The sequence below is a fragment of the Chaetodon auriga genome, chromosome 23, assembly GCF_051107435.1.
Source record: "Chaetodon auriga isolate fChaAug3 chromosome 23, fChaAug3.hap1, whole genome shotgun sequence".
In the NCBI taxonomy this organism is placed as follows: domain Eukaryota; kingdom Metazoa; phylum Chordata; class Actinopteri; order Chaetodontiformes; family Chaetodontidae; genus Chaetodon; species Chaetodon auriga.
Genome location: NC_135096.1, coordinates 17,673,520 through 17,694,501, shown reverse-complemented (window position 1 = coordinate 17,694,501; position 20,982 = coordinate 17,673,520). Strand labels below are relative to the sequence as shown.

At 45.6% G+C, this 20,982-nt stretch overlaps 2 protein-coding genes across 3 annotated transcripts; one reads left to right on the top strand and one right to left on the bottom strand.

Annotated features, from left to right (window-relative positions):
- Positions 1-6,472, bottom strand: LOC143316110 (uncharacterized). Of its 2 annotated transcripts, XM_076723818.1 has the most exons (8): positions 6,421-6,472; positions 5,360-5,466; positions 2,444-2,534; positions 2,271-2,316; positions 677-765; positions 426-546; positions 307-343; positions 1-213 (listed from the first exon to the last, which is right to left on the bottom strand). In XM_076723818.1, the coding sequence occupies exons 2-8, from the start codon at positions 5,381-5,383 to the stop codon at positions 76-78; spliced, it is 546 nt and encodes a 181-aa protein (XP_076579933.1). In that variant the 5' UTR covers positions 5,384-5,466; positions 6,421-6,472; the 3' UTR covers positions 1-75. The 2 variants fall into 2 exon arrangements, with proteins under 2 accessions (XP_076579933.1, XP_076579932.1); XM_076723817.1 differs by lacking the exons at positions 5,360-5,466; positions 6,421-6,472 and adding an exon at positions 1,111-1,310 and having other exon boundaries at positions 677-997; positions 2,444-2,641.
- Positions 6,473-6,593: 121 nt separating this feature from the next.
- On the top strand, positions 6,594-8,726 carry gemin8 (gem (nuclear organelle) associated protein 8). The gene is made up of 4 exons (XM_076723054.1): positions 6,594-6,664; positions 6,838-6,909; positions 7,205-7,544; positions 7,667-8,726. Exons 2-4 carry the CDS (start codon positions 6,907-6,909, stop codon positions 7,924-7,926), a joined length of 603 nt encoding a protein of 200 aa, XP_076579169.1. The 5' UTR covers positions 6,594-6,664; positions 6,838-6,906; the 3' UTR covers positions 7,927-8,726.
- Positions 8,727-20,982: the final 12,256 nt, after the last annotated feature.

The following is a 20,982-nucleotide window of genomic DNA, read 5'->3' as shown; positions in this document are numbered from 1 at the left end:
TCTGGTGGTATTTGTCGGGACGTTGATCACGGCCCTGTTCCACTCAGCAGGAACATCACGTCAGGTACCGTCCAGTTAAAGCTCTGCAGACGTGTCGTCTCGGGTGAGGACATTCAAAGTGTTCGTATTTCTGGAACTTAAAAAAGTGGCCGTTGAGTAAAGCACGTTTTCTCTCTGCATGAAGCTGCTGTACGGCTCAATGTTTTCTGCTTCCTGCAAAAGAACAGAAGATTTTTACAGTGGTAGTTTTGTTTGCCAGTAAAGGACCAGCAGACTAAAACGTGGGTGCATGTCGGTGTTCAGTACCGTGTGTGGATGACTGGCCACTGGTCCCGTTAGTCTTCTGTAAGACACATGGACAAACAAGCACGATTCACTCACTCTGTCACTTATATTCTCCTGAAGATGTTTTCCTTTCCTCTTACCTGTGGTGAGTTTTTCTGCAGATCACTCCCAGGATCACTGCGGTTACAACGACGAACACAAGCACACCAACGACAACATCAACGAAAGGCATTTCTCTTGAACTGCTGGCGTCTTCATCCTCTTCAACAGTGAAAGAAAACAGTCCTTGTCACTAAATAAAGAAGCTCCTCTTCTAACTATGACATACTGACGCTCAAATCCTTTGTAATAATTAGAGAAATGTGATGAGGGAAAGTTAGAAATCATTTACCTTCCACTGTGATATTCAGGTGAACAACATACGTCCCATCAAGGCGTGAACACTCACAGGTGAAGTTCCCACTGTCCTCTGGTGTTAACCTGCTCAGGTGGAGGAAGACAGTGTGATTGTCTGTCATGAGTGTGAACCTGCAGTCACACTCATGTGTAAAGCCTCCTCCATGTCGGTACTTCAGACGACACTCTTCTCCGCTGATTCTCTCTGAGCTGATCTTACACACTATGAACATGATGACATTCAGAGTGTCATTGGTGCACAATGGAGTCACATCTGGTTTGCTTCCAATTGTTTTCACAAGCTGCTGGCTTGTTGCTGCAATAATAAAAAATTAAGAATCAATACAGCATGAAATGAGTTCGCTGTAGTTATGCACGACCAATAACAATAGCAGAAGTGAAGAAAGTGAAGCGAAGCAGCTCCTGTACCTTTGCTGTCGATGTGAAAAGTTAGCGTCAGAAGCACAACAAAGCGTAGTTTCCATCCACCCATACTGGTCAAATCATCTAAGCAGTGACGCACTGCTGGCGGTGTCCAGTACGCTGCAGCGACGGGAGGAGGACAGACACACTTGCAGTGTTCTTCAGCCACCTAAACCTCAGATTCTCTGCTCTCACAGGGGTACGAGCTGGTGTGAAGCCAAACAAAAAGGAAGTCGTGCTACGGGAGCGCCTACTTTCATACTACGACAGTCTAGATCACACAGACGGCGAACAACACAATCACAGAACGTCCACAAAGCGAGGCAGAGAGAAGACAGTCAAGAGGATGAAAACGCAGCTGTGAGACCATCAGAGCAGGTACAAGCCTCTTCTGTTCACAGCCAACAGTGGCCTCCAGGCTAAAGCACAGTGAGCTCAGGCTAACGCCTCGTTCACGTCAAATAAAGTGGGTGGTGGAGATGGAAACGTGGCAGTTGTATGATCACAGAATGGGTTGGTGAGGGTTAAAAATACCGTGCATTGATCATATAAACACTGTATCTATCAAAGGTGGGTTTAATCAGCAGGAAGCACGCAGTTTGGCTGACGCGAGGCGTCCTATTGGCTTGATTTTCAGGCACTTCTGTGCAGAGCTGGCAAGTAACAGCTCACGTAATGTCAGATGTATGGAACCTATTACACAAGACATTAGATAGAAGTTCCAGGAAGGACAGAATCAAACTGTTTCACAACCTACACAGACGGACCTGGACGCTTGCACAGGGGTCACCTTGGTCCTGTCAAATTAAAAATGTGTGCGTATAAGCAGAGATTATTCCAGCTGGAATGATGAACGTAGACATCATTGAAATCATAGAAATGAGCTTCAGCTGCTTCTTCTTTCAAGTTATAATCCGATGCCAGTCCTGATGGTGGAAGTCTCTTCAAACTGATGTTGAGGCGCATGAATGCAAAGACACACTGAAAGTTGTTGTCACACCATTCTCTGTCGTGGTGAGTGAAAATGACGTGAAAACCAAAGAACAAAGCCAGAAAAACATGTGAAAACAACTTCTCACAGACGCCTGAGCATCACCCACACTCTTATATTAAGTGTAATCACTTGAATGGTCTAAAGGTAGAAAACAAGAGAATAGATGACTCACCACAGAGCAGGAGGTTTCTGTACAGATGATCCTGAGCTTGTACCATCTATGAAAATTCATATCAGTGGAACACAAACCAAAAACGAGTTTTATTCCCTCTCTGATGGACTCATTGAGGCAGTAATCACGATGTTTAGAACAGTGTGGGAGGCAAACATAAATAAAAGATTTACCTTTGACAGTGAGGAGATGAGGAAGGTCACAGGTGGAGCTCCTCCGTCCTCCGGGCACGACACGGCATGAGTGACTGCACCAGAACGAGCTCTGTAAACATCAGGACATGCAGTTCAAAAACCTGTTTATAGGTGTACATAAACAAAACCACACACAGAATTACAGGAAGCGGAGGTCTCAGATTCTGCAATTCAGCGACTTTCAAGATGACTTCAAACTGGTTATGTTTTGAAGAAAGACTCGTCAAAATGAGACATATATATATCACATCACTGAGATATGATACACTTTGTTTGCATCATCCATGGTTTTAGAGTACAGCTGCATCTGAAGGAGCATTAGAGAGATGAAACCAAGTTAGTATGAATTGGACTGTGCAAATCCTAAAAAACCTGCAAACCTCCAGGAGTCCAGAGTTTATGCTGCAGGCACAGACGGTCCAATAGATTATTCACCTCGCACAAACTCAATCAGCTTCTTTCAATCTGAGATCAGTATTTGGAGTGACAGAGCCTCAGCTGGTCCAGCTGGAGAAGCTGACTGACTGGTGGATGTAGAGTGAAGCCCCACAATGCTGTGAAGCCCATGACCAGGACAAAAAAACCTCCTGGGTCCAAAGGCAGCGATCCAGCTTCTGCTGCCGGCCATCGCCTGCAGGAGCTGAGAGCAGCAGACGGACGTGGACTTCACGTCACGTGAACGTTCAGCTGAAGCAGTCACTTGTGGGTCGGAGCTGCTGGTCGTCGGTCTGAGGACAGACGTCACATCCTGCAGGTCCAGACTCTTCAGTCTGTGAAAGAACAAAAATAAAGTGTTTCCTCTCTTCATGTTTTTAGTTTGTTGTTATCTTAAGATCTTTACTGATGTGTTCAACACTTTGTGTTTGAGGTGTCTTTGTTCAGCAGTTGGCGTTAAATTTTCCAAAATAAGAGAGAGTAGGTCAAAAAGTGCAACATTTCCCATCAGGCTGACCTCTGCTCCATCATTTTGGACTGGGGGATCTCCTCCCAGAACTGGGTCAGCTCGAGGTTGCCATCAGTGGTACTGGGCTCCACTTCAGCAGCAGTGATGAAGAGGCTTCCACAGCACTCAGTCACCTTTTCATGTCAATCAATCAGACCAGCAGCAGGACGATTATCTGAAGGTTGATGAGTATCACGAGTCCCAGCTGCACAGCTTCACCTTGTGTTGCTCTGAAGCCGGTATTCTCATCTGAGACAACCACCCGTTAACCACACACACCACAGCAAATGTTTTCAGAAGTGCTACAGCTGTCAAAATATTAGCATCACTTTTGCATTTCAACTACATTCCTTATATTTTTTTGTCAATTCACATGCCTTTACAGCTGTGTGTGACTCTCCAGGGTGGTTTTAAGTTGGCTGAGACTCGTTTTGTTCCTCAGATGGACAGGAAACAGACAAACACACGCTGAAACCACAGCAAGGCCCGGCAGGTTTGAATAGGCGCGTGTTTACAGGTTGTGGAAAAGCTAGAAAAGGTTATGAAAGATGCAGACCAACACTCAGGAAATAATAAAAGTGGTTACAGCTGTGAGTTTCAGGACTTCGGTTAAAATGCCGCAATACACTCAAGCAACTGAGCAATGAAAGTGGGTCAACAGTTTCTACAGCACAGTCATGAGACAAGCAGGGAAATGACCGTCAGCGACCAGTGAAGGATGACCTTTGCAGGATTCTGTTCATTAACCCACATATTTAATTCAATATAAGACAAGCAGCAGGAGAACAGTGTCCACCACGGTGCACAGTACACAGGCTCACCTGACAGGCATCATCCACACACCTGGCACAGACAGATGAGCGGTGCTCAGTGTGACTTAACCGGAGTTAACAATCAATCAGCTTCAATAACAGCTTATTTTTCTCTCTGGTGTGGGCGTTGTGGCTTTTGCTCTTGAAATTCCAGAGATTACAGTGTCAGATGGTAGGTTATACTATATTAACAGACAGCAAAGATCCCACTGTAATATGATGCAGACGTGTGACAGACGGATGATGGATGCTGTGGCTTGATCACCCGTGTGGCCTGCCACCAGAGGGCGTAGTACACATTAAAGGACAGAATTGTACTGCTTGTTTAATGATCCATAAAGAAAACCATGTTCATATAACATCAAGGTCACTATGTACCCGGGAAACTACAAAATACACAGTGAAATACTGCATGTACTCTCCATCCATAACGTATAGAAGGAAGGCGCTGACACGGCACCCTGGGGTCGTGCAAAAGGCAGCAGAAAATGATCTACTTCAGAAAATCCAAGTTCTGAAAAAGACAAAACGCTCATTTTATTTTTAGACGTATCCTGTTGTGTGAACACATCCATCCAAACAGCACGCTGAAGGAGGAAATGTGTTTTGAAAAGGCACATCTGTCTTTTTGCATTTCCTCTGAAAGCTTTGAAGCCTGGAGCCAAAGCATGACCCAGATATACAGTCAAACATGTCTCACAGCACTCAAACGCTCTGCGAACTGTTCCTCCCTCAAAACATCACGGTCCAATCCTCGCTCGCATAATGGCAGAGTTTGACGAGCATGTAATCCAAAACTTAAGGAAGACGTTTAAATATCTGACAGACAAAACATTTCTGCAAACGTTTAGCGACAGAATCATGTCCAGCCTGAGACGCTGAAATGAAAATCACCTTTTCTAATCTTATCTTTGCTCTTAACACAGCGGAGCATCGTCCAGCCAATTACACTGAAATATTTAGACTATTGATGGCTGAACTTCACCTTTGACCATGGTGCACCCAAACACATCACACAGTGTGGCAGATATGAGTTAACGATAACGTGAAGGAAGTGTAATGAAAACAGCAGAGCAGTAAATGGTAAAGCACAGGCTGACAGAGGACTGTGCACATGAACAGATTATCACAGTCTCCTACCAAAACTAGGTCAAAGTCAGACATGTCAAAGACGACAGTGATGAAACGACCAGACGCCCCACACGTTTCTTCTTCTGCTGCAGCACCACGTCCTCGGTAGCTTCACCCTGAACGCAACAAAAACCCCAGACTCGGTTAATACTGTGCATCAGAGGAAGGCACCAACACTGAAAACAGCAAGCTAAAGGCTGAAAGGATGGACGACTAAAGTAAGGCTGTTCATTACAATCTGCCAACAGTAACTCAGATTATATTCTAAAACATTTGTATTGATAATTTCTCAAAATGCACACAGCCATATGCTGGCATTTCTTTTACATTACATGTAAGCACATGCTAGCTCAGCTAAAACGATGATACATTATCTTATTTGAAAAAACACCAATGTTTTATAGGTTATATGTTAAGTTTTTTGTAAGCTAACTGTGAGTTAGGAGTTTAGGAGTTAATTATGACAGAAAAAAAGAGTTAGCTTCACCAAAATCACTCTTTATGGTTAAGAATATTTACTGTCTGCTGTTTAATGTGTGTAATACCCTCAAATATTCCACAATGCCACAGACACACCTCTGGTCTTATGTAAATAAGTCAACTTGTCACTAATGCTAAGCTAGCCTTAGCTAACTGATTTTACGCTAGCTACCGTGTATGCTAACTGTTAGAAATGTCATATTTCTTCCAAATTTCTTTGAAAAAATAACGAAAACAGCATTATCACTGTAATCTGCTCATAAAAAACACAACAGGAAGGACAACTTCTAAAAACTATCCGTTAATTTACTTCAAATACGCACGGAAGTCCAGACAGTTTCAGCAGGAAACGCCCCGGAAATAGGCTTTTCTGCTTTCAAAATAAAACAAAGATTTCATTAACAGAGAGAGGAAACACTATGTCAACACGTTATAACTTTAAATAAGCAACAAATAAACAAGTATTTGATTTTTGGCGAGATGTGTCGCAATTATAAAAGTGTAAAATAATTCAACTCTAAAATAAATACAGTACAACAAATCTTGTGCAATTCCATGTCATTAGAAAAAAGATAAGAACTGAAACTTACAGCTTCCGCTTATTTTAACTTTGAAGAAATGACGGTTTCATTCTGTCAAGCTTCTTCTCAGGTGTGCCTTTCTGCCGATCAAATGTGAGCATGAATGTCCGGTATTTGAATATTTTGCATGTTTGCACACTATCCACCAGGTGGCGCCACGTAGCCGACATTTATTTTGTTCTGACTCAAAGGATGCTGGGAAATATTCTGTCAGGAAGCGCCGTTAGCTGCTAGAGAAGTTGACGTCACGTAGGTAAATGTGCCTTAATTTGCGGCTATATTTCGGTTGTAAACATGTCAGCGTGTTCTTTTCTTTCCTCCTCAACCCGCAGTCTGAACCGTAGTGTTTCAGAGTCATAGTTTACCTTAACGGAAGCACGTATTGTTTATTGTTTTGTTTCTCGTGTGTTCACGTGTGTCTTTCAGAATTAGCACTTTTGCGGATGATTAGCAAAGTTAGCAGGGACACTCAGTGACCTGCAGGTATCTCCCATCATGGTAAGCCTCATGTCTTCAGCTTCATTTGTACTTACTGTACATTACAGGTGAGCCGGGCGTCATGTTGTAGTCATGCACCCCTGTTCTAATCTTCAGTGACAAAGATCAGTATTTGAACTTACTAAGGCCTGTAAGGACTCACAGGTATTGACACATTAAATCTTTGGAGTGAAATACATCAGATATCAGTGTGCAGACTTGTCAAGTATACCATTAAATTAGGCTAAAACCAGCAGAGTTTTAATGAAAAGCAGTTGTGAAACTCTAAAACTGAACCAATCCTTCTCATCGGCAGGAGGACATAAGCGCTGTGATGTCCTGGTTTTCCAGCCCCGTGTACAGCCGCTACTGGCAGCACTACCAGCAGGCCATGGTCTGGCACCAGAGGCACAGGCGTGCCTACAGAAAGGCCTTGGAGGCTGCCTACGGCCCCGGCTACTGCCAGGAGCAGCATCCCAGCAGCCACCGGCGCTACGCGGACTGGCACGCAGGAGAGAGCGAGGGCAAGGAAGAGGACGAGGACGAGGAGGAGAGCAGCTCGGACAGCGAGATCGAGTGTGACGTCAGCAACATGGAGATCAGCGAGGAGCTTCGGGAGTATTTTGCCCAGACAGAGAAGCACAGAGAGGAGCTGAGTGAGAAAATGTTTGACATTATTGTCTTAAATCTTCAGTTTCAAAGGTTTAGCTCAGTAAACACGATGAGGTGAAGACACGGCGTGCTGTGTCCAAACATAATCGGTTTCCTGTCCTTGCAGAGAAGCAGCAGCAGATGGAGGCCGAGCAGCAGGACAGCTATGTGCCGGCTGACCAGGACCTGCACGGCGTCTCCTGGCGAAGCAGCACGGCTCCTCCCTCTGAGCGGCCTGGCGAGAGACGCGGCGCCGAGATGAAGAAGCTGTACGGCCATGACGCGGCCAAGATCATGGCCATGGAGGCGGCGATGCAGCTCACCTTCGACAGGAACCGTGACCTCAAACAGCCCAAGTACTGGCCGGTCATCCCGCTGAAACTGTGACGGCGGCGGGCAGAGCTGTTGATGTCGGAGGAGATCCCTGCCCTTATCTGGGGGAGACGGCGGCTTCGTCCTGTAATGGATGGTGGTTGTCGACTCTGCTGATGTCGAACTAATGGCTCGGGTCAGCTGAGGGTTGGACGTTACTTTCAGCACGTAGAAAAGTTGCATAAATTAGCGGAGCTCGCTGACCTGTCAGCTGCTGCTGCACGGGAAAACTTGGGATTTTGACAAAATGTCGTATCTGTTTACAGACTTTTAACTCTGGGTGAAACATTCAGCACGTGAGAGACTTTGTGGTTCTTCCTGGTCCGTTCACCTTCGTTCAGTCTCTTGATTTCAGCACACAGAGTGAAAGTGAGGAGAGGGGCAGTCGAACTGCTGCTGTAGGTGATGTAAACATAGTCAAACATGTGCCAGCGCACTTCCTCCTGATCTGTTTTTGTTTCCCCTCGAGCTCCAGGATGTTACACGCTGCCGTCGCTCCTCTTCTGCCTGTCGACTTGGTCAAACCGCAGAAAGCCTCTCATCCCCCTCCTCTGCTCAGAGTTAGAAGCGTTCCCGCGTGGCTGCTTCTGATATTCCACTTTTCCACACACACGACGGCTGATTTGTTGCTGTTGCCTCTAAACTGTGCCTCTCTGGCTCTGACGTTTCGTCAGGTTCAAAGCCGTCCGTGTGCTTTCTCAGGAGGGACGTCGACTATTCTCTTTTATCACCACCCGGCGCTCTGTTTTTAGACTGACTGATGTGTATTTTAATATAGATTCTGTTTATAATAAAGTGTTTTAAGTCTGGATAAAGCCTGCTTTGTCATGTCTTAATCATCTCTCTGTGTAATTGCAGCGTGGCTCTTGATTACATAACTGCTGTTAAGCTCATGAACAGGACATTTCATCAACTCGCTGTGTTTTAATTAAATATTTGTACACTCGATTAATAGATTCAGTTGCCTTTGATCCCACAAAGACATTTTCCTGCAGGGATTTAAAATGTGTGTCCACGACTCCCACCAGTCCATCGATATACAGTCAGTGCACTCAGTACTAATTTGCAGTATTTTGTACTGTATTGTATGTTATCTGGTATCAGTTCAGCAGTCATGTAAGCAGTGATGGGAAAAGTACTCAGATGTTCCAATACAGCAATGTAAAAATACTCCATTAAAAAAATGCTCATCAGTGCAACACACTTAAAAACATTTAAAAGTACACACTCCACAGAACGTGCATGTATTTTATATGACGTACAGATAACAGTGATGCATCAGTGTGTAAGCAGCATGTTACTGTTTGAGGTGGAGCACGTTTGAACTGCTTTACGTACAGTTAGTTCAGGGCTGATGGGACACAAATGCACAAATTTCTCTTCATTTTGCAGACTTTTCTCTGATCTTTGCTCTTTTTTTGTGAAATTTTGGATCATTTTACCTCTTAAAACCTTTATTGCAGTTATTTAAATGAAACCATGTGTGTGTTTTGAGTTTAAAGGGGAAGTGTGTCTCAGACATTGTGGAAGATGATCAGGAGCCCCGAGCAGACGCTTTCTGTCAGAGGTCACGAGCCACAGAGGTCGGTTCAGCATTAAACTCATCACCTGATCTGAAATGTAACCAGTGAGGCTGCTAATTAATGCAGTCGAGCAAAAAGTGCAATATTTCCCTCTGAATGAGGTGAAAGTGGAAACGCTCCAGTGTAGTACAAGTACCTCCAAACTGTATGTAAGTATTGGAGTAGTGCATGTGAGGTATTTTTATTGCAGTATTCAAGAGTTTATTTCTGAAAACAGCAGTTCATGCTCATTAGGGGAAACGTTACACTCCAGTGTTTGAACATTAAAATGTGCCATCAGTGACGCGTAAACGTCTATTTGAATACTTTCTCCTTGTTTTTTGGAGAACCAATGAGGACTCTTGGAGTTTGTTGGGATTAATGAAGTCTGATCCATTTCTAGCCGCCGCCGTGACGTCACCCCCACCCACCCCGAATCCCAAACGGGACGTCCAGTTGTTTGTGTGCAGCCCCCCTCTAAACAACCTGTGGACGCCGTCTCCTCTCTCTGCTGTCTCGGGGCCACTTTCCGCAGGAGCTCGCACGATGGGTAGGTGACCTCCGAGTTTCCACTTTCCATTCAGCACTCCTCGAACACATCGAGCCTCTTTCACCTTCTTTTTGTGCGTCTTGGTGTTTGGATGCTGTCTCCCTGCAGCTGCACGGACCGTCTGTCTGTCTGTCTGTTGTGTGCGCTGCGCGTCACGCGCTGTTGTTGCTCGTCTGTTGATCAGTTTGAAGTTTGAGCTCGGCTTCACCGTCAGACTTTGAGTTTCTGCACCCTTCGTCACTGAATAGGAACCTCATCCTTGCGCTGCTCTTACACATCATGGCTCAGTTTTGCATTTGCGCCATTGAAGCTGAACGTGCCAGCGCGCTCGTGCACGGTCCTGTGTAGCCTTGCTGTGAGCCTGTGTGTGTGTGTGTGTGTGTGTGTGTGTGTGTGTGTGTGAACCTCTTTGTATTGTTGGCTTCTTCTAACACTGACTAATGTCAACCTGTGCCAGCAGCAGAGACATCTCTGTGTGTGTGTCCCTGTGTGTTACATCAGGAGCGGAGCGCGACACACACCTGAATGCAGCAGGAACATTAACCTGAAAACATCAGTTATGCTGTAAAAGCAAAACAAAGACAGGGACCATGTTACTGCACAATGAGTACTTTTAATATCTTGAAGTAAATTGTGCTGATAATACTTCCATGCTTTAACTTCAGTCAGGGTTTGAATGCAGGACCGTTCGTGGAGTATTACAGTACTTCTACTTCAGTAAAGGGTTTTGCCTGAATGCGTCCTAAAGTTGTGTCCTGCAGTGACGCTCTGGTCATTTGGGATATTCTCAGGCAAACGTCTCCTGCTACAAGCTGGCCTGACTGCAGCTCAGCGTGAGCAGTCGCCTCCTCCTCCCCACGTCAGCTCCTCATGTGAGAGTTGATGCTGATTGGATTAAGATGGAGTGATCCGCTCCCTCACCGCGGATTAAGCAGGATGGACACGGTTGGAACATGGGAGACAATTGCTGTTGTGTGCGTTACGTTGCAGGAGGTGCAGGATTTTGCACGTTTGAAACTTTTTCATAAGCTTCATTCAAGCAGGTGATCTGGATGAGATCAAAACCTTTTGCAGGGCAGAGACATAAATACCACACAAAACACAACCAGCCCTTTGTAATTCATTCCATTTGTAAGCTGCGTGGTACTGGAAGTCTTCAGGGCACAATAGTCAACTACATCAGGTTGGTTTAAGGTGGAATGAGCAGGATGCATATGCAGGATGTCTCCACAGTCCATGTTCATTTGGTTTTGTAGCTTAAGTGGCCCATTTGAACCCTGGTGGCACCGGACAAACGTCTAGAAACACAACACTTTGGTCCTCGTCCAAAAAGATTGTTTATGTAAAAGCATCGTTCAGAGAAGGAGAGGAGAGGACAAAAAGGTTATACTCAGACGTTTATGTGTAATTCATACACAGATGATGACACTGATAACACCAGTTCCTCATGCATGAAAAGCCAAGCAGGGACTGGACTCGTGCTTATGTTCCTCTTGTTTGTCCAAAACAAATAACTGACCCGTGAAGCAAATGGCACCAAACATCCAGCTCTTCCAGCATGACCGCGATCATTGAAAACAGACTGTAGATGTGATCGCCGCTGGTTTCCAATTTGTTTTGGAGGAAGTAATCAGAACAGAATGTATTGGCAGAAATTCAGCATTGTCTCTGCCTCTGTTTCACTGGAGGCTGACCTGAGACCAGTAGCATTCAGGCCGATCCCATGAGGATCCAAAGCCACCTTTTTCAAGCATTCATCCTCTGCTTTTCCCTCGACCCTCCTGCTCTACATCTCTCCCTCTCTCTCTCTGTCTCTCTCTCCCATTCATAACATCTGTTTCCAATGAGGCAGCAGGCCTGTTTATCGCCTTCAGGCCGGTGAGAAGTTGAGAACAGACAGGATGTAGCCAAGTGACATGATTTACTGCGATGGGGAACCGGAGCAGTTTTCCTCCAGGAAGCCGTCGTAAACTTCTCCTCTTTCAGCTCCCCCAAACTGCCACTTTAGTCTCATCATCGTCAGCATCATCATCCCTCTTTCATCTGCTTCTCTCATCATCTCCCCGCTCATTGTCTTCATCATTATCCTTTCCATTCACCCCCCCTTCCCTCTCCTCCTCCCTCCCCCCTCTCATCCTCCTTCGTGAATTCGCTCTTTGTGCTCTCTTTTTGCTGCAGTTCATCTCTGCTCGGCTGAATGTGGAAACTCGTATCCTCTTGCATCCTCTCCTGTGGATTTGCTCTGCGCTGATCTGCAGAGTGGATACTGAACGCAGCAGCCGTCAAGCAGGCAGACTTCAAAGGCTGCAGATTTTAAAGGATTGTTTTATTCTGAAAGAATAAATGATCACTCAGAAAAAAGGGGAAAGTGGAACGATCCACTGACCTGATTAGAATAGCAACATAGCAGCACTTAAACTGCAGCAGTAGTGCTGTAATAACAGTCTGGGGACAGGCGAACACAAACCATAATGACTGTTTTGTTTTGAAATCTGTTGAGTTTGCAAGTTGCTTAAAGCTGATATTTTCAGACAAAAGCTGCCGATACCCAGATTTTACACAAACATCCCTTCATTAAATCATGTATTTTGCTCCTAATGGTTAGTAAACTGCACAAATAAAACACTGAAACATGGGATGTGCTTTGTTATGTGATGGAGTTTATATATTATGAAAGCATGAAAATAGCACGCTAGATTGCCAAAAGCCTGAGGAAACTGAGCCCAGGACTGCACAGCACAAGCTCCAGCGTTAAAAAGTGTTGATTTTTCAGGTTTAATTATCATCAGAAGCTGATGAGAGTTGATGTGAGAGGTTTTTTTTGGCTCGTATGACTCTGGCCAGTTGACTGAAACAATCTCAAAGTGTTAAATTAACTGATATTTGTGGACTTAGATCAGTACTGGCATAACTGTTGATCTTTACACCCTGAGAGTCAAATTAAGACTGACATAAGCTAATGCTAACGGCTGAGAAAGACACAGGAAGAAGCACTTCTACATTTGTTTCAGGGCTGAGATGGATGAGTGACACAGGTAGAGGACTCAAAGGTAAACTGGATAAAAGCAAAGTTCAGTAACGGGCAACATAAGACAGGAAGAAAGACAGAGACAAGACGCAGCAGCGTGTCTAAGTGAGGAAAGGGGGTAGGTATATATACTGAGGTGCTGATGAAGGAGATTGGGAGCAGGTGTGGAGCTCAGGTGAGGATGACGAGCGAAGCCAACAGCCAGACGGGGAGGGAACAGCAGGCTGTGGATCAACATGAAAGCTGGCAGACATCAGAATAAGCCCCAGAATAAGAGAAGATGCAGAGGTTCATGAAGTGTTCCTGTGACAGATGAAAGCAGAGGACTGTTGCTTGCTTATGTGGTTTCCCTGCGGATTGCATCGCTCTTCATTCTCCAGCATCTGCTCCAGATTTCATGAAATTATGTCATCGTTTTAATTGATCACTATCACTCAGCTGTGTCACAGAAGCCTGTAGGTCCAAACCTGTTATTTTACATTCAGATCCACCTCCCAGCCCTCGTATTTGCCTTCACATGCTGGCCACGGCCTGCTCGTCTTTTCCTTGTCCTGCATGTGAGCGTTTTGAGCTCGGCCCTTACGGCTGCTCTGATGTGTCAGAATCTGTCCTCGTCGAGAGGACCTGTTGCTATGGCGACACAGTGATGCACAAAGCTCCGAGGCGGGCGTCATCTCAAATACGAAGAGTCACACATCCGATCGCACGAGCCCACGCAGACGAAAAATAGCCAGAACATAAATATACACACACACACACACACACACACACACACACACACATGACCCACAGACAGTAGGGATTGCCGTTCTCCCACACCTCCCCCTGCTGCTCTCCCACCCCTGGAGTGATGATGATGATGAAGATGAGCCCACCCTGCTTTGCATTTCCTCCACGCAGTGACTCATGGTGCGCTCGAACACTGTAGATGGAAGAGCTCTTATCCCACATCGCCGCTGGCATGTGCTGCAGTTCAGTACAGTAGGTCACAGGTGCAACTGCTCCTGAGTCACATGACTCCTGAAGAGGTCACATGATGCAGGCAGGCCGGCGGGCGGACGTGGAGGGGGTGTGTGTGTGTGTGTTTGGGATTGGTGTGGGGCATGTGGGCTGTTGTTGGGATGACGATGGCAACATAACATCATGTGGAGCAGACTGTGGACCAAATCTGGGCCAGCGGGATTAGCAGCTCGTCGGATAAATTGCTGGACAGAGGGGGCGGTGGGGGATGGGTGTGTAGGCGTGTGTGTGTGTGTGTGTGTGTGTGTGTGTGTGTGTGTGTGTGTGTTTGGAGGTGTGTGTAGGTTAAGCCATCCGTACTGACAGGAGTCAGATCTTGTAAATAAAGCGAGATGTATCAGAGGTATTCTCTCACTTTGATTGTATTTCTGTGCACGTTCCAGAGGAGGGTGGGCGTTCAGTCAGGTGGTGGGTGTGTGTGTGTGTGTGTGTGTGTGTGTGTGTGAGGGAGAAAATAAAGGCCCAAACAGAAACCTCCCCTCATTGTGATTAAATGTTGGCCAAAAGCATGACACATTACAGCAGAGCTTCGGTGCACAAACAGGTCGAGGTGTTTCAGGCAGCGTGCAGGTGATGACGATTCGTTTGCATGAATTTGCATTGAAGTCGTCCGTGTGGCTGCTTTCTGTCTCAGCTGCTGGTTGGAAACAAGGAGAGACAGAAAGAGAGAAAACAGGAGAACGCTCGGCTAACAGACAAACCGTTCGTTCCTTTAAAACTTCAATAAAACTGACCTGAATGAAGACATTATCAGCTGAAGTGATTCATGCTGAAGGCTTTGCACTGAATGTGTCTGGGCTAACCTTTGTTAGCCGTACAGGGATGAGAGGGAAGCGTCTCCTTGGCGACCGATGGCTGTGGCGGGGTGGGAGGAGGTGTGGGGGGGGAACTGGGTCATCATCACCACCACAGATTAAGGGCCCGGATCTCGACACACACATATACACCAGAGAACATAGAAGCACATTAGCACGACACACTTACACGAAGACGCTGTCTCTGCAGAGAAACTGCAGGATCTTCTCAGATGTAGAGACAAGACAAGGTGCAGTGCTTCAAGCTCGCTCTCTGCCAAAGGTTTCCCTTTTAGAGGAAGCCAGAAGCCCATTAAAATGGCAAGGATTAGACTCAAGCAACAGCGGGAGGCTGATAAAGCCGTTGCTGAGACACTGTGCATGTTTCTGTGTGTGAGAGTGGAGAGTCTTCGTACATTCGTGTTCGCTCGAGTGATGTTTGCAGCATTACCGATAAAACACTTTATTTGACTAATGGAGGCAGATAAATCAAAAGCTAAACATGAAAACGTGCAAGCTGGTTGGGCAACGCGTGGATCAGACGGACAGTAAGGAAAATGTACACCTGACCACACTTTGCGAGTATTTTCTGCTTTTGTATTTCAAGGCTACATTTTTTTCTCGCTCGTGTTGCACTGCTGAAAAGCCTTTGTGGACATCATGCTGCAGACATGGTGTGTCTGATGGATCCGAGGCTGCTCCTGTTCTTCTGCACATTAATTCAGATGGCGTTTACATTACATCCGGATGGAAGCTGAGCCATGAACATGATGTGTACTGCAGCCAAAATGATGTGCATGGGCCTCTAATTAGAGAGATACTCAAGTCAAAGTTGGGAGGTGATATCATGCTATCTGTGCTAAAAACATGAGAGCAAAAGTTATTCAACCCTGTAATTAACTGCTCTAACATAAGCAGCAAATGTTAGCATTCCCAGCTAAGTAGCAGTGTAACATTATTTCCAAAGAGTGGGGTCACACGTTCGTGGGATTGAAGGATCTTTTCAAAATAAAATGCACGTGTGTGGCTTGACAGTAAGCACTAAATAAGTACAACAGCAGAAAACACACAGCAACTTTAGTTCAAAGTCCCACGACTTTAAAGCCGTGTCATCCCATTCGCGGTGACCTAGAACCTCGTATTAGACAAAGACAGACACAAATAGCTCTCGGCGGACAGCAGCGATTTCCCAAGGCTTGGGACAACACACTGTAGGTCATGGTGAGGTCAACCTCTGGGATCAGAGCTCAAAGCCTGATCAAGACCATTATGTGTCTCTGGTGTCGGTGCGACACCAGAGACACATAATGGTCTTGATCAGCGTGTCAGGAAGACAGTTAAAAGGTCAATGTGATGCCTGCAGTGAGGCCGAGCATCACGCAGGAGACAGAGGAGAGGACAGAGGACACGATGAGCAGAATATAAACAACACTGGTGCTCTTTGATGCTGCGTGTCCGTCCTGTGCTTCAGCTGTCACCTTTCAGAGAAGTGCTGCTTTCTGTACTTTTTTGGATGCAAGCTGTTGCTGATTGCTCCGATTCACAGGGAGCGAGTTCCTTACTTATTCACCCCCGTCCCACTTTAACTGTCTACCAGGTGATTCTCCTTCTGCAGCAGCAGCAGCGCAGAAAGCCTTGAACACACTGGCTCATGTGGAGGACTCCAGCCTTCAGCCGAGCTGGTCGTAGGAGTGGTAATGGTTGCGCTGATGCTCCACTGATACAGTTTCTTTCAGTCAGTCCCTCCTCACGGCCGTCTTTTAAGTTTGGTCTTGGTTTCTGGCTTCAAGCCGTTACGAGACCACGTGAGAAGTTTTCTAGGAACTGATAGCGTCGCGACAAGATCTGAATCAGTGCAGCCACACCGGCAGCGTTACAGGTCAGCATCACTCTGATGTTGACGATGTGACCACGAGCGTCTCAGCTTGTGATGGAACTCTTTTGAACTGAAGTTTGAAATCAATTTGAAGGCAGTCATGACCGTCATTAGAGGTGTCCAGAGACCGCTGCGTCCTCCTTGTCTTCCTCGTCTTCTTGCTCTCTCCCATTAACTCCACATCTGATGACATGAAGGAGCTGCGACGTCCTCATTACTTTGCGACGACCCCATTCGGGCTCCACTTTTCTCTTCTCTGTCTCGCTGTAATGAGGGAAGACAGCATCCGACGGGCGCTCGTGACTTTCCCTTTAATGGGCGCCGAGAGTTGTGGAGGCAGATAAGAAAGTTGCTCGCTGAGCTTCTCCTGAAGCCCAGCAGTTGGTCAAAATTGCATAAGATGAAACATGATTCAGCAAAGTTGAGCGTGGATCATCTCTGGAGATAATGTGACAGGTTTTAAAACAACATCATTTACACACACAGAGCAGAGACGCTGCTTCAGGTCCAAACTGCAGGCCGTGATCATGGATTTATCTTCGTCTGCTGTAAACCTTTATCGTTTCTCATTTCTCAATATGCTCATATGGCCGAGGGGATTAATGTGAATCCTGACCCCCAGCCCCAAACACACACACACACACACACACACACACACACACACAGATGCCCAAATCATTTTCTCTGTTGTAAAACTCTTCATCCATACGTTCAATAGGAAACAATGCAGATTTGTTCGGCCACGCCAGCACTGTGGGTCTGTAGAGGCTGCGCTGTGGCTCGATGTGCTGATTACTGGATGGATCGTCACCAAGTCGTATACAGACATTCGTGGTTCGTTGCTTGATGAGATTTGGGTTTCTCACACGGTAAAGAGCAGGATGTTGGTTCAGTGCAGGTGTCTTTTCTGCTGAACTCTGCTGCACAGCATTTCCCAGAGATGATTTGTTAGTCAAACAGTCAGGCGACCGCCGCGATGTCTTTTCACACACATGATGTCAGTTTAGCCGTGATGCGACGGGAACTGAATCCTCGGAAAACCGGGCTGAGAAATCCTACTTGGAATTCCAACTCGAAGAGGCGTTTTGCATTTTTCCAAGTAGGAACGATGAGATTTCCGATTTACGACGTTTCTGGAACGCAACATTAGTTGAAGGTTTCGGCCCGAGTCCAAGCACTGCAGTTTATTATGTGTGTGTGTGTGTGTGTGTGTGTGTGTGTGTGTGTGTGTGTGTGTGTGTGTGTGTGATGGTGAAGAGTGCCAGCGAGCACTGTATCTCATCTTCTGGACAAGTCTTTAATCTGTGTGACCCAGCAAGGGATTATGGGGGTTCTGGGGGAAAAATGGGACTTGAAACTCACCCTTCAAGCCTAATAACTGACAGTTTAGACTGTTTGTGTGTGTGTGTGTGTGTGTGTGTGTGTGTGTGTGTGTGTGATTCATTCTTACTACAAAGCAAGACTCCTTCTTCCAGCACATCGTATTAACTGTAAGAGGGAATTATGTCATTTACACCTGCTTTATTCTTCTTCTCCCACATGAGAAGTTTGGACTGTTGCAGCAGCAGCTGGTTTACGTTGAATAACAGCTGATAAGGAGCTCAAACTCTGTGTTAAATCAAGGAACGATAATACAAAACAGACTACACATCTTGACTGAAACTGGTCAAATCTTTGACTACACGTTGCTGTTTCTGAACACATTTCCTGCATCTGTTTTGGTTCCTGGTTCTCGAATCATCGAGTGTCTGAATCCTGATATGAAACAGGAAATTATTTGCTCTGAAGGTGAATTATGCAACCAAATAACATTAGCAGTCCTGCAACACACACAGATGCACATTTAGAAACAAGGATAATCTGTGCGGCCAAATAAGTAAAAGAGCTTCTCAGTGATGAGGATTTCGAAGTGTTGGTCAAGCAAAACAAGGAAACTGGAAGTGTGATTAATTGGGAAAAACTAGCAGATTGAACAACAGTAAAAGTTTAATTTGCAGCATTATTGAAGTCTTTACACTAATGCTTAGATAGTCTGAATAAACACGTGTATGTTAGCAGCTAATGCTAACGTTATGGCTCTGTCAGGCTCCAGTTCTCAGTAGTATTTCGTAGAGACTTTAAACCTGGGCATTTGTTTCTGCAGTGGATCAGGTTTCCTCGTGGCTCAGTATCAGAGAGCCACTCAAATGTCAGAGAGTCGGTGTGACGGCTGACGCTCTTTGATTCTCCAGCATATGGTGCAGAGGGGGTGTTAATTTCAGCCCCCGGGGTAAATGGATCCACTAAATGTCATTTATGTCACGTTAGCTGTTCTGGTGTCTGGAGGAACACATCACCTCTGTCTGCAGTGTGTGTGTGTGTGTGTGTGTGTGTGTGTGTGTGTGTGTGTGTGTGTGTGTGTGTGGTGGCGGGGGTTCCTGGACTGTTGTGTGGGCTGAGCTTTGTCTGAAACGGGGCCACGTGGGCCCGAATTAAAACCTTATTTAAGAGGATTCAGGACAGATGGCGTCCCATTGTTTCAGGATGTGTTTATTATTAGAAAAATGGGGTGAAGGGCGGAAACAGCACCCCCACCCACACACTCCTCTGAATAAACACACCACACCCACTTCTGCTTGAACCAGCTCTCCAGGACTCACCTTTCTAGATTTCTCATTGGACTGTGAGATATTGCCCTCAGCCAATCAGCATCCTTGGAGGCAAACAAAGAGTCCCCTCTTAAATAAAGCCAGGCACATGGCTGTTCAGCAGGTAAGACGCTCTGATTGGCCAAACGGGATCCAATCCAATGAAGTGAGGCTGTTTGTCCAGAGTGAACCAAGACAAGCACAATGAAGTGTCTACATGTGGAATAACAGCAAATAAAGACATTAAGCAACACACACATTGCTGTAAGATAGTGAGCATCCCGCTGTGTGTGTGTGTGTGTGTGTGTGTGTGTGTGTGTGTGTGTGTGTGTGTGTGTGTGTTTGCCTTCTTTATTCTGATGGGAATAACATCATGGCAGCGATGGATCTCTGATCTTGTTGCAACATGCTCACTGGCTTGTTGTGTCTTAAACACCATCATACACGATCACACGTGTTAAAAATATCTGAATTCACGATGACGGGGTTGAATTTTTATTCTCAGGTTTAAATTTACACCAAACTAAAATCCACCAATCCAGTCGGCCCTTTGCCCAACTTTTATTTTACACACTAAATCTCTTTTTTCCTCTTGATTTCCATCCCTCCTCTCTCCTTCCTTCCCTCCCGCACTCTCAACTCACCAGATGGAGAGGGGGCGGTGAGTGTGTGGTTGCATGCATGCGTGTGTGTGTGTGTGTGTGTGTGTGTGTGTGTGTGTGTAATCATGCATGCATGGTTAGCCATGAGTTTGCATATTTACATCTCCTGCACATTTTGTCCTTACATCTTCCTCTGCCTCGCTGAGGCAACGAATAAAAAAGAAGGTCACTTGCAGACCAGAGACAGAGGAAACCACCGATAAAATGACATTCAGTGAGGAAATAAAGTGAATGAGGGAAGAATAGACCCCATCAAGACAAGCATGTATCACCAGGAGAGATATTAACGAGGATGTTACACCATGAGCATCATTTCCCTCACGGGTAAGAGTGGTTTTAGGGGCCAAAAAGCATGTACCAAACAAAAATGGCTTGACCGGCTCGCTCTCACCCAAAGTGGCCGCGCCCTTATTGATGCATAATTTTAACCTTAACATAATTCAAATGAGTGAACTGTGTGAAAATTCAGCCTCCTACAATTGTCATGAACGAGGAAATTAGCTATAGAGACCAAAAACATAAATATGTTTAGTTCTGGTGTGCAGTTGGGCATTTTAATATGGGGGACTATGGGGATTTACTCGCCTTTGAAACCAAGCTCAAGTGGTCATTGGAGGAACTGCGTTTTTGGTACCTCCATGTTGGCTCCATTCTCTGCAGCGGAGGTTGCTTCCAGGTTTTAGAAGGATCACTTGAGTCAGTTCTTTTATTATTATTATTTTATGGTCATTTGTTTTTCATTTTCTCATGTCTGATTGATCTCCTCCAAAAGTAAATTCTCCCCTTTACTCTTCAAGTAAAACAAATTCCAATATTTTTTATATCATTTATGACCACAATGAACCATTTGAGTCTCAGTGCTGACCCCTGAGGGACTCCACAAATAATATCCAAACACGGTGATTCATGCTTCACAAACTGTCTCCTAAATATCCTCAGCACGGTGGAGCCT

Bases quoted from the DNA above. Each gene is read 5' to 3' on its own strand.
- LOC143316110 (XM_076723817.1), bottom strand. From the start codon at position 1,174: ATGGGTGGATGGAAACTACGCTTTGTTGTGCTTCTGACGCTAACTTTT. The intron at 547-676 runs GTAAATGATTTC...TCACTGTTGAAG, and splicing joins CCTGAATATCACAGTGGAAG to AGGATGAAGACGCCAGCAGT. The intron at 344-425 runs GTAAGAGGAAAG...TGTGTCTTACAG, and splicing joins TGCAGAAAAACTCACCACAG to AAGACTAACGGGACCAGTGG.
- gemin8 (XM_076723054.1), top strand. The intron at 7,545-7,666 runs GTGAGAAAATGT...CTGTCCTTGCAG, and splicing joins GAAGCACAGAGAGGAGCTGA to AGAAGCAGCAGCAGATGGAG.